At 38.1% G+C, this 13,833-nt stretch overlaps 1 protein-coding gene across 3 annotated transcripts in view; it reads left to right on the top strand.

The window, feature by feature from the left end:
* Positions 1 to 13,833, top strand: part of BABAM2 (BRISC and BRCA1 A complex member 2) — a 174,278-nt gene that overhangs the window by 136,014 nt on the left and 24,431 nt on the right. For all 3 annotated transcript variants that reach the window (XM_075089111.1, XM_075089112.1, XM_075089109.1), the window contains exon 10: positions 335 to 417. In XM_075089111.1, coding sequence (XP_074945212.1) covers positions 335 to 417 — 83 coding nt within the window. The remainder of the gene's footprint in view (positions 1 to 334; positions 418 to 13,833) is intronic.

Raw genomic sequence — 13,833 nt, 5'->3', positions numbered from 1 at the left:
GGAATTTGTGTGTGGACAGTTTTTATCAATTTAGTACTGCAGGTCTCCTTTCTTTCTAAATTGTATTTGTATAAACTGAATATGGCCTTTCTTTGGGTAAGAAACTCCAATACCACAGAATAAATAAGATGATTATTAAGATTAAAAGTTTAATCTAATTTTCATTTAGCTAGAAAATTGTAGCTAATAATAAATAAAAGCAAATACTGGAAGTTTCTGAACAAACAAACAAAAAAACTGTTCCCTGTATACAGAATTTATATATTTATTGTTCAGCATTAGAATGAATGGTAAGTAAAAATTGTATTAATTTATTTGTATTTTTTGTTGGTAGTGGTGTGGTGGAATATGATGCAGAAGGCTTCACAAAGCTTACTCTGTTGCTGATGTGGAAAGATTTTTGCTTCCTTGTTCACAGTGAGTAACACTTTGCCTCAGGCATAAATGTCTATTCTCTTGAAGATACAAGTTCAAAAGGGAAAAAATACAATTACAGGAAACAATTTAAAAGTTTTAGCTATTTTTATCCAGTGCTTAATGTATTTTTGATGTGACCATGACACTTTTGTAAACACAAAATCCTGATTGTATTTGAAAAAAGGGATATAGTGTATTGCCTGCTTTACAGGACACCAAAAGCATTGTGGGAAGGTTTTCTGGTAATTTGACTCAAGATTTCTTAAGTTCACAGTTGTAACTCGTCCTTTCAAAAGTGTCAATAGCAAGGACCAATACTATACACAACCTGGGAATACCTAAAGTCTTCCGTAATTGTCAGGGATTAATGCACTGATAGTGATAGTAAAGACACTTTAGTGCAGGGAAAATATATTAAATAAGAAATAACACTATACTGTCGTTAGGAGCCAAAAGTTATTCCTAGACTGAAACTGTGTAGGCAAAACTGTCTAACAGTTTGCTACAGTATGTAGCTAGATTTGCTGTCATTTGAAATTTTTAGATCAAGATTGTATTACTTTCAAAAAGACATTCAGGGATTACTTAATCTAGAAATGAGTAAGCATGGCTTTGTTATTGCCTTATACACTTTACCTTAAGTAGCAATTATTATCTTTCCCTAGATAAGGTGAAATTCACAGATATCAAATATATTTTGGTCTGGGAAAATTCAGTCATGTTACCATTTATTTTTGATTGTTACACTTCTCAACTTTGTTTAAAATAATTACAGTGCAATCTGGGCAGCTGCAACATTGGTGTTTGTTAACACTCTAGCACTGGAAAATTTCAGATTATGTTGGTGTTGATTGTGGGCTAGCTTTTCATGTGGAAAACTAATGCTGTCTTAATGACATCATACAAATTTTTCCCAGAGTTTTTAAAGCAAGAAGTGGGAATTGCCATTTTTCAGAGAAGTCCTTCACCCTGTGTTGTACTGGAGATCATAAAAAACAGTCTCACTGATCCCTTTCTTTTTATCACCTAAGATTTCCAGACAGTGATGACCATAAGAGGTCTAGAAAACTCAAACCTGAAATTAAAAAACTTCCATCATATTAGTATGATTTATGGTGTGGAAAAAAAAAAGAAATAAAAGTGATATTTTTTGAAAAATTGTCCTCATTATGTCTTTACTTAATCTTCAACTGCAATCAAGAATTGGTCACTGGGTCTTCATAGAAATGATGCTTTTTTATGTACAACCTTTTTGAAGTTTTTCTATCTTTCTCCCCAGTATGTTTGGCTTAATTTCATCAGTGTTAAAATTCCTGTAGATTTTATTTTTGCTGTGGGATAATGTAACTTATTAGATGTCGAATCAGTTAGATTTCAAGGGAATCAAAATTCAAATTTCTGTTAAATAACAGAGTAGGTTTTAACTGTGTAATATTCAAGAGTGCTCAATTTAACTGGCATGACAGCTACAATTATAACTGAATAGTTTATCACTATGTATTAACCCTGTGGCCTTAGAAATCATACAGTGGCTTAGCTGTGTAAGCCATTGCATCACCCGCCTGTCGAACAATCCACTGCAAAATCTTTTACGTTCTGTACACTGAAGGATATTGTAATGAAAGGACCGAAACCTGCACTTCATTTCCTGAGTGAAGTAATGTAGGCTTTCATCTCTTAACCACTGACATAACTATGTATATTACAGTTGAATATTTAGCAAGCATCTAATAAGACGTCTGGAAGAGATAGCTGTAAGTTGAAAACTGTTCTACGTCAGATACATATTTACTATAGTATGTAGAGAAAGTATTCAGAGAATAAATAGGTCAGCATACAGCAGGCACCATGACAAATCAAATGAAAGGAACCATAGTAAATTTTACTGGCATCTTAATTTTGGTTAAAATTTTGGGTTTAATTGAGATTGTGAGTTATATAAACTCTAATGTGAGTTGTATTTCCTTTAAAAGATGCATTCAGAGATTTCAAAAATAACTTTGGGGTTTTTTTTTTTGCAACTATTTGCATTCAAAGTTACAAACTTGTTTGGAAACTAGGAAGCAAAACACATTAGAAGTAAAGTGAAATTGCTTGGAATAGTTTTATTGAGTAAACTGAGTTAAAGATGAGAGAAATGAGAAGGTAGTTCTGGATTGCCAAAGCCCAATAACCTCAGAACAATTTCACTTGCTAAAAAAAACTATTTGTGATGTAGTTACAGAATGAAGAGCAAATCTACCTACTCTACCTTAAAACATAGAAGAGCTACCTAATTGCAAACTTAATCATTAGGTTAATGTAGTTGCTGAAGTAGTTATATCAGATGTAAAAGCAGCCAAAGGAACTCTTGCTTTAGTGGTTTAGTGTTAGGAATTAATCGAGTGCTTTCAAATACATGACAGAAGAAATAAACATTAAGAAGTTCATGCATCCACATGGAAGAGGAAATCGTTAATCAGGCTTAGTGCTTTTGATATTGATACTCTTTATGAGTAAGTCTCAGGATGAAGCTTCGTAAGTAAACTTTGATATACTGCTGATTTCTTTCTCTTCTTGTTTATAAATAAGCTATGATTAGTTTTTGGAGATATTTCTTCATATTCTTGTTACTGCATACATTCTGCATATTTATACCGTATATAAATATAAACACAGGTTATATTATCTGTGCATAATTAAGAATTAAGTAGCCTTTATTGGTATGGACACAAGAATAGGACTCCAAAGCAACCTGTATATAGGCCTTTCAAAGATAAAAATTAATCCTACAAGATTTTTAGGTTATCAGAACAAAGTAGATTGGCAGAAGTTGGACTGGGTGCAATAGCAAATGAAACACTGCTTGTGATAGTGGTTATTTGTTCAAGACATCTTGAAAAGGACAGATACTAAACTAAAAAGTTTCTGTTTCATTGAACAGTATTTTGAGGGATGGAGAATGTTGGAAGGTGACCGCATTTGTATGCTAAGTTTGTATGGGATCTCAGACTTAGGTGAAGTTGGCAGGAACACTTGCTGCCACAGACTTTGGTTAACTTGGTAGTAGATTTCAGGTTCTGTGTTGGGTAATACCAGTGACCCAGGAGGTCCAAAGTGCTGGTCATGTAAAAGCTGAAGTTTAATTAACGAGCTTTCTTGCTATGGGAGTGCCAACTGAAGCAGCTTTTTGTCCACCCTCTCACTTGTGTCTGCAGTTATGTGGGTACCTCTGTCAGAGAACAGATCAGAAGTAGGCAGCATCTCAGCAAGAAGGAGATTTTTACACAGGGGAGAGAGGAAAGTAAGGGGCCTAGAGCATTAATTGGGTTATAGGAGGTTATAAGTATATCAGGCTTTGGGTGGACACCCACTTCTGGATTCAGGGTTTTTTTGGTGGAAGTCACCAGTGCCAGTTTCTGATGCATTCCTGTTTGGCTATTGCTTTCTGCACGTTTGTCAGCAGAACAGTTTGTGACGATGCAGTCAACTTATGTGGACTGAATTGATGGCTTGAGCTCAACAATTAGGGTTCACTCACATAAACCTCTTTTGGATCTGGATTAGCACATCTGTCTACACCCTCAAAAAGCAGCTTGGAAAATAAGGACACAAACAAATTTTGGTAGCCATGTTTATCAGATGAGGCTTGGGAGGAGGGGAGAAAAGAAATAAGACATTTTGAGAAAGGGCATTAGTAGCTGGGAAGACAAGTTTACACTACTGTGCAAAGGAAGTGCAGTTTATTCCAGTAGTGTTCAGAGAAAGAGGAATGTATGCCCACTCACTGTAAATAAACAAAATTGCATTGAAGAAGCAGTTCCTTCTATTGGTTCCCTTTTCAAGCAGAAATAACTCATTGAGCTTCAGATATTGCTTTAATCATTCAGTAGAGTAGCAATAACCCTTGTATTTAGGTAAATGTTAATTTTTCAGGCACCTGGTGTAGTTTAAGATGTTACCTGCCCTTTAAAGAGCATCGCTGCACCTCTGGAAAGTCAACAGAACAGAGCTAATGAGCATTCATTAGCATTCTTCCAGCAGCTGTTTAAATAAACAAGTTAGACTTTGTACAAGGAAGTTTAATCATCGAATCATAGAATCGTTAAGGTTGGAAAAGACCCTTAAGATCATCGAGTCCAACCACTAGCCTATCACTGCCAAGTCCACCACTAAACCATATCCTCAAGCACCCCATCTACCCTTCTTTTAAATACCTCCAGGGATGGAGACTCCACCACCTCCCTGGGCAGCCTGTTCCAGTGTTCGACAACCCTTCCAATGACGAAGTTTTTCCTAATATCCAACCTAAGCTTCCCCTGGTGCAGCTTGAGGCCATTTCCTCTCATCTTATCGCTTGTTACTAGGGAGAAGAGGCCAATCCCCACCTTGCTACAGCCTCCTTTCAGGTAGTTGTAGAGAGCGATAAGGTCTCCCCTCAGCCTCCTCTTCTCCAGACTAAACAACCCCAGCTCCCTCAGCCGCTCCTCATAAGACTTGTTCTCCAGACCCTTCACTAGCGTCGTTGCCCTTCTCTGGACACGCTCCAGCACCTCGATGTCCTTTGTGTAGTGAGGGGCCCAAAACTGCACACAGTACTCGAGGTGCAGCCTCACCAGTGCCGAGTACAGGGGCACGATCACCTCCCTGCTCCTGCTGGCCACACTATTCCTGATACAAGCCAGGATGCCGTTGGCCTTCTTGGCCTCCTGAGCACACTGCCGGGTCATGTTTAGCCAGCTGTCAACCAACACCCCCAGATCCTTTTCCTCCAGGCAGCTCTCCAGCCACTCCTCCCCAAGCCTGTAGCGTTGCATGGGGCTGTTGTGACAAAAGTGCAGGACCCAGCACTCGGCCTTGTTGAATCTCATACCATTGGCTCCGGCCCAACGATCCAGCCTGTCTAGTTTGGTAAAGTCTTAAATAGAAGATTTTTCCTAGATGAATGTGTGTCTGATTGCTTAGTGTTTGCTATATGGTTTTAGGAGAGCTTATGTGAGAAGGCAGAAGTATTTCATCTAAGGTTGTATATATTGTTCTTTTTAAAATTGCTTCTGCAGATTCCTATTTAAAAAATCACATGCCTACCACACTACCTCCAGAGTCACTGACATAATAAACAAATTATTTCTTAAACTTTTTTATCTGAGCTATTTGGAGCCCAGAACATGAGACTGTTTTGTAAACGTTCCTGTAAATATTTTGGTAAACCTTCATCTGCCTGTAGTTTTGGCCGTAGATCCCTCTCTGTTATATAGGACCTATAGATCTTGTTAAATGTAGACATGAGAAGTAGCTAGTGCTTGTTGTTTTGATATAGTATTTAATGTAGTTGGAATATGCTTAATGACTCCTGTGTGCTACTGGAGTATGAATAACCATTTGAGGGGGTTGGTAGTTTTAGAGATATATTTTCTTCAGTGTTCTGTCATGTAAAACTTGCTCACATACTGTTTGGAAGCAGAAAAGAAGATAGCCTTCAAGAGTTGCTCTTCTTTATCAATATCAGTGCCTGGCAGTCATCACAATTAACACTTAAAATTCCAGGGAAAGAGTATTTGGAGGAAATTAAGGTTGCATTGGCTCTACTTCTTCATGGAAGTTAGTCTGAATATGAAAGAGAAGTCTCTTCAAGAAAAGGTGTGGAAAAATAAACTGTTGTCTGGCCGAGTCGTTTCCTAAAAAAGGGTCAGGTGTTGAGTGGAATATTTACATGAGATCACTTCTGTGAGCTTTTATCTAATGAGATATTTTGGCTTCCTTTCATAATGCTTTTATTTTTTGTTGTTTCTTAAATTAAGATGGAAATTTATGACTTAGTGAAAATGAAGGGAGAAGGAAAAAGAGAACATGACAGTGTCAGTAAGAAGGTATAGGAGAATGGAGTGATGTCTGGTAGTGTCAGGAAGGCATGATAGTTCAGCAGAAATATCAAGCATAAAATAAATGTTTCAGGAGTCTAGTATGAGAAGTTCAATGCAGGTCAAAAAAGTCTGCAAAGATTGTATCAGGATGTCATTTTGTTCTTAAATGAGAAACTGGAGATTAACAAAGCCCCAGTGATGTAAAATTGGCTGGCAGAAGTCAAAAGCCATTTGAATCTTATGCTTGGGTGTAATTTTTTAACTGTTCTGCAAGCAGGTAAGCATCTCTCATGAGGCGGTCTTTTCCTTTGACTCTCTCAGTACTTCTGGTTGGTACCATGTTTGAATCTGGTCTTGAAAATTCCTGAGCACGTGTTGTTCTGCCTATAGCAAAACATAACCCGAGTGGAGGGGGTCTCTTCAGAACTTTGTACATTGTTTTAATCACCACAAAACAATGCGTTTTTGACATTTTCTGTGCAGTGAGGTGCATCTCGCTTTACTGAAGTCAGTGAAAGCTGCGGATACGCTGCAGTACTGTGAATCAGGCAGCATGGTGGAAAAGTAGCCTGAGTCACAGGCACACAGTTCTGCACTTAGGCAGGGGATAATCCCAGGACTGAATTGCAGCATTTGGAAAATTAATTAGCCTTTTGCTGATCATTTTTCTCTGTTGCATATTTATCTCCTTTAAGGGACACTGCCAACTAGATTTCGTTTGAAATTTGTACTGAAAGCTGGTAATTTAATTTTTGTCATTAAGAGTACATTAAACAACGTGTTCCTTTGATTCCATCCTGGGTATTTACATGCACGTGAGCTGAATGAGATTTTCCATGTTTAGGTATTCATAATGGATGCAAGTGAACCTGAGAACAGAGGTTTTCTTTTCCTCTTTTCCTGTTTCTGTGTTCACTTTGTAAACATGTCACTCAGTATAAACTAGCTTAGGTTCGCATTTACAGTTCTGCTAATAAAGGGAGAATGGACATAAGGCGATTCATAAAGCTTGGTATGAACAGCAATGAACAGGAAACAACTGTTGTGATAGGAATGTGGTTTTACAAATATTTTTTGGTCTGGTGTGGGTGGACTGGCAAAGTATTTTTAAGTGTCAGTTTGCTATGGATGTTACCTTTTTAATTTCTCGGAAACATATATTTGCCATACTTTTAAAACTGTAGTATATTGCTGTAGACATTAACTGATGTTCTTCCAGGAACTATGAGCACTTTAACAAATGGACTGAAAGGTTTTGTAATAAATTCTTCTAAAACTGCAGTTTTCAGAAAAATGAACTGTTGGGCTTTTTCTTATGTAATAGATATATCTAAGCTATTACTACTATGTGATCAACTATTTGTCAGATAACTAATAAATTCTCAGAAAAGATGCCTGAGATAGGGAAGTGGTATAATCCTATTTTATCCCCTCAATTTTTGAAAAAAAGTAATTAGGTCACGAAAAGGTCACTGACAGAGTTCGGACTTGAGTACAGATTGTGGTACTTTTTCTTCTTACTCTAGTCTTGTGTCTACACATTTTGACATTGTCTCACATGGCATTCACAGATAGTTTTTCTCTGAGGTGAGAACTATGTTAAAGGTGTGAGATACAACAAGTTGAAAATTGCCCATAGTAGCAAGTACAAAGCAAATATTTTCAGTTTCACATGGATCAGACCTGGGGTCAATACCAGGCAGTGCTTTCAGAAAAGAATAGGATTATACAAAAAAACACAGGATTATTAGAGAGATGAACTTTCTAGAAGTAAAAGCTGTTTCAGGAAAAGAAAGATTTTCTGAATCCTTCTTCGCTATCTTTCTTTCTACCCAATGACAACTACTTTTCACCAAAGTAATCTTATTTCTAAGAATCCATACATGACACAGCAATGGCACACAAAGGGAACTAGTTGCTGCATGCCTTTTATGAAATAGATGCATATCATTTACTTTTGAATAATAAGAAATACACCTTTGTTTAGAGATTGAACAGGTCACAAAGATGCTTAAATGTCTAAATGGGGGAAGGAGGGAGTGCTTAAGCTGCTTTTCCATCTCCTTTGTCACCAGTTCCCCTGCCCCATTCAGCTGCAGTCCCACATCTTCCATAGTCTTCCTTTTGCTATTGCTGTTCCTGTAGCAGCCCATCTAGTCTCTTAACTCCCATTGCCAGATTCAACTCCAGGTGAGCTTTGACATTCCCAACCTGGTCCCTGCATGCTCAGAGAGTGTCCGCATCTCATGTGCTTCCTTTGAGTTTTGTAGGGAGCTCCTTGTTCATCCATATAGGCCTTCTGCTACTATTGCTTGACTTTCTGCTCATTAGGATCCTCTTGAGCTTGGAGGAGGTGATCATGGACTCCTCTCCAGGACTATTATCCCATAGGATTCTTCCATGGGAGGATAAAGATCGTGAACAGCCCAAAGCCTGCTCCCTGAAGCTTAGGGTTGTGATCCTGCTATTTGTCCTTCATCCTCAAATGGAGTATTCACAAGAGAGCACCAAAATTGACTGGTAGTCTAGAAAGTGTGGCTTAGAAGAGTATGTTCCACAAACTAGTTCTTTAGGTTATGAAAAGGCAATAGAAGGATAAGCCTTTAGAACTGTGAAAGCTGTGGATTCAAGGGCAAAAGTGATAAATTGTAACGTTCAGAAGTGGAAAGAAGCAATGGTCCTGTATTGCAATAAAGTAGTTTTCAGTTTAGCTTTAAAAATATCTGGAGTGGCTTAGTTGGCTAGTTGAGTTAGGCAAGATTACACTGCGTTGTTATCTGAAAGCTGTAAGCCTGCATGGAGCAGAGCTTGAAAGAACAGGATAGCATGTGTGTCAGCAAAGGGTCTTCTTGACCTGCAGGATAATGTCACACTGATCACAGATGAGAGTGAAACAAATCAGTTTCCTTTCAAATCCCAGGCAGTGTTTAAAACAGGAGAAGTAACCTATTTGCAAGCTTCATAAGCTTAATAAAGTGTCCGTGAGAGAAGGCAATATTTTTGCACTTTTGCCTTTCAGGTGAAAACATGCTTTCGAAATCTTCCTGTCCTGCTGGAAAGTAATGTAAAACTTTTCGACATTTAGCAGTGTGTCCCTGTACTGGGAAAGCACAGGAAAAGTTTTCACCTTCTCTGCACCAGTTGCACATGATGGTCACCAGCCTGTGCCAAGAAAGGGCACAGCTTGCTTTTTACGCCCATAACAACTGGAACTGTATTTAAAGTATAAGCTTTCAGCAATTCAGATGGAGAAGAGGCAGCTTTTAGTAGCATCAATCTCATCAGCACTTAGAGAAGTTACTATAGAAACTGTTACAGCAGAAACAATAAAAGGAAATAAAAACGGAAGGGGGAGGGAATGAAGATTTTTGAGAATTAGAAGTAAAAACAGAATAGATGTCACTAGCTGAAGCTAGTGAAGTAAAAATAAAAAGCCTTTCTTTTAATTAAAATAATCATGGTTACAGGAATTAGAAAACGAAGGGAGGACATTATGCAATTTCTTCGAGCTCGCTATAGGATTATGGGATATTTTTAAGAAGTAGTCCAGTCTTGCTGTCAAAGTCCAAAAGAGTATGGCATACTTGAGGTGGGTAATGACACTCCAAAGCGAGAAGACATTATAAAGCAGTTTTGGGGTGAAGTTACATCACTTTTCCATGGTCACTACATCAGCCAGTTCCCTCAGGACTCAGGGATGCATCTCATCAGGTCCCATAGACTTATGTATATCCAGGTTCCTCAGGTGATCATGAACCTGATCTTCCCTTACAGTGGGAGGGACTTTATCCCCCGGTCTCCATCCTGCGGTCCCTTGGCTTGGGAGGGGTGAGGAGAGAGGTTACCAGTGAAGACTGAGGCAAAAAAGTTGTTGAGTACCTCAGCCTTCTCCTTGTCTATTGATACTAGGCCACCATTCTTGTTCATTGGGGGGGTACACTTTCTTTGACTTTCCTTTTCTGGTTGACGTACCTGTAGAAGCCTTTCTTGTTATTCTTTGCATCCCTTGCCAAATTCAGCTCCAGCCGCGCCTTGGCTCTCCTGACCCCATCTCTACACATTTTTTCTTTTCAAAAAAAGAAGAGCCAATTCTTACTTCAGACCTAGCCTGGGCTGAGAATACCTGAAAGTTATCCCTGCCCAATTGAAAAAAGAAGAGGGGAAAAATAAGGAAAACTAGATTCCTTCAAGCATTCCTTAATGTCACAATGAACATCACTAAAGTTACTGCAAACTGGGCATTTGTCAGCACTTTCAATAACCATTTCCAGCAGCCTTGCGTTGTGGAGGTAATTCGTTAAACCTGTACTAAAGAAAAGGTTCCTCAGCAGTTTTCCTCCTTTCTTATCCCAGGTGAATTCTTCCTAATGACCTTCTAATAACCTTATATTCTAAACATCTCCATGGGCTCACTTTCCATTCTTGAATATTATAGTTGCTGACAAAGATCAAAAAGATCTCGTGTTATGAGGATCAAGCATTATACCAATGGAGTTACAGAGCTGGCTCCTTAGTCAGTTATTCTGTTGCCAGACCCACTTCCAGGGAACAAAACAAGAACTGTGAATGTCATATATTCATATAAATTGTCATAATCCCAAATATTGTCATTTTTCCATTATTACAATCACTTTTCAATGTTTATCTTCTGTTGATTGATATTGTACATTCAGTTGATACATAACTGATGCAGTTAAGAAAAAAAGTAGTTGTCTTTTTCCTTGTACTTACTTGTATTTTCCTAGCATTTATTTGGAAGTATTTTTTATATAAGTCATCTTATTAATTTACTCTACAAGTGTTGACTTTGCCGATGGGGTGGGTATTTCCCATAGCAAGGGCAGGCATAATTATTTCGAAATGAGCTGTGATTACCAACACTCCCAAAGCGCCAGCTAGAATTCCATAAACAGCTTTTCATTTCACATTTGAAATTTTGAAATGTTGATTTCAAAATAGCATCTTCCTGCAAAGAACCTGTTTTTCTCCAGAAGGGCTGTTAGCCCTAATAATATTTAACAAATTCAAATTCCTATGACTATTCTTTGTTAACCTAAAGTCCCACACTAATACCATTGATATGTTATTTGTCATCCTTGCTCTCTCATTCTTGCAGGTCTACATCATCATGCACCAAAGCAGAATATCTGTGGCATTTAGTAATTCTATGTGTTTTGAGCCAAACTCAGCCTTTCATTTTTTGCCAGCAGAATGTAGACTAAAGGCCTTCAGCACACAAGAGTCAAGGAAAGATTTGGTAGGCAAAATAGCCTGAAATCCTGCCGTGCAGAGATTTCTGCTAGCCATTACATTCCCCAGAATGCCAGTGGCTCAATCTGTTCAGGTTTCTCAGTAGGTACAGTGACGGGTATTATTCCTGAAAGGCCTTTTGTACTGGAATTTCTGTGTAAAAACTGAAGATAGCTGTTTTCCCTTGAAGTTAGGTGAAGATTTTTCACCCATCATACAGGCTGGCTGGAACAGCTTTCCTATAGGAGAAGTCATGCCAGAAAACCTACTAGAAATTTTCTGTTAAAAATAGAGCTTGATAGATATATAAGGAGCATTATATAATATGGTAACTGTGTTACCACCGAGTTGCATTGTAAATTCACATGGGTCTCGTCCACACTAACACATCATGAAAACAGAAGAGCTCTGAGTTCAAGGAACTTTTCAGTTTGAGGCAGAGAATGGAAATCCACAAGTTGCTTTTCCCAGCAGCGTGACCTCAGTTGCAAGTAAAGGGAGAGAGAATGTGAAATTCACTGAACCAAAAAAAGAACAAGCGAAAAGTTGATGAATATATACTAATAAGAGACAGTTCTGGAGCCTGGAATATGTGTTTCCTGTTTCCATTACTTACTTCATCAGAAGTATTTGAATGCAGAGGCAGTTTCTGGCCAAAGTTGGATGAGAAGTAAGGAGTGAGTCAGGGAATTTCGGGAAGAGAACGGATAGTATCAGGCTAAGAGTGTTCAGTGTTCTCTGGAGATTTGGGTTTGGCACATCTTTCCTGTACCCTTCTTGTTTTTCTGGTGAAATAATTTCAACAAAAACTTTTCACATGTCCAGTAATCATTGACTCTGAAGTACCTACTATGGCAGTCAGTGTTGGAAGGAGTGGTGTTTGCCTGTGTAAAGTATTATCTACTATTAAATCTCAGAAGAATTGGGTCCCACAGGCTGGCACTCAACATCAGTAGACAGGTTGACTGTCCTTTCCTTCTTCCTTCATTCCTGGTCTGGGATCCCTAAATAACATCTCAACTCATGAAGGTGCTGTGAAACAATTTTTAAAATATTTTATGTAGCTATCATCATCTCTTCTGATGATTAGAATCATCACATTGAAAAGCTCACACAGAAATGAATACATATTTAATCAGAGCAAGGTCACAATGTTGTGCAGTAAATAAATGCAGAGGGGCAGAGTCTGTCAGATGGGGCAAACCGTAACAGTGTCTCCTTTGGCGGGCTCTGTTCAGCCTGGGTACTGAAATGGAAAGAATACTGTTACCTTGTGTTCAAAGGCTGCTCCATAAAGCAAGTAGAGATTGAATTAAGGTTGTGCAGGCCATGAAATCTTGTAGAAGTAGAAACCTCAGCAGTAAAATATCCAGATCATCCAGTGTTTATGAGTGCAAAACAAATCACAGGTGCAATAAACTGCAGCAGATTCAAGCATCCCGAAGGTTAATAAGGTAACCAGTATAGTATCATCCAAGCATTAAAACTATGTGTAACATTCCATGAGTAAATGTTGGCTTCTGTGAAAACAAATACCTAGATTTATCCAGTGCTGTACAAAGGATTAATAGAACAGGGGAACAGTATATAGAAAATTTTCTAAATACTACCATCTAAGTGCTTTGAAATATTTGTATGGTCAGCATGCATTTCAAGCATGGTTTTGTTTTCCCTTCTTTTCGCTCCAGTACTTAAAGGCGGGGAGGGGAGCACTGTGGTAAACCTGCCTGTTTGCTTCTGAGCATTTTTCCTTCAGAAACCCTATAGCAGCACTGGCATATGCTTTTGCCAAGGTAGCCCTTCCACATTTTATACCCTGTTTAAAAAGGTATAAAATCAGATTATAAAGATACTATTTTTTAGTTAATAAGGCTGTAGAAATCAACTCTGTAGTTGTAAGCGTAGCTTAACAAACTAGGTAACCTGTTCCAGATCTCAGATGGTTGTTCTTTGGGAAAATGAACAATTAAACCTTACTGATTCATTGCAGTTTCTTAGTTAATAATGAATCAGGAGTTTGGCTTTAAGATAGCTGTGTTTTGAGTATATGTGTTAAGTCAAGAGAAGCAAATTTGTGTGTTACTCTCGATAGTTTCTTATGTTTCAAAAAGAGAGCAACTTCAACTATTTATAAACTGTAATTAAGTTTCTTTGCAACATGACTCATTCTCAACAAGCAAGTCCTTTTTCTTTTGCTTTCTTATGAACTGTGTGGGAAAATTAGGGTTCAGTCACTGAAGAATTTACTCAATGCTTAATTACCCAAAACAGGCCTCCAAGTTCTGCTCATGTAGAGCTTTCACAAAGAAGTAATTTTCCCTGC

Source organism: Phalacrocorax aristotelis, chromosome 3 (assembly GCF_949628215.1).
Source record: "Phalacrocorax aristotelis chromosome 3, bGulAri2.1, whole genome shotgun sequence".
Taxonomy (NCBI): Eukaryota; Metazoa; Chordata; class Aves; order Suliformes; family Phalacrocoracidae; genus Phalacrocorax; species Phalacrocorax aristotelis.
Note: the sequence above shows the minus strand (reverse complement) of the source record. Positions and strands in the feature narration are given on the sequence as shown.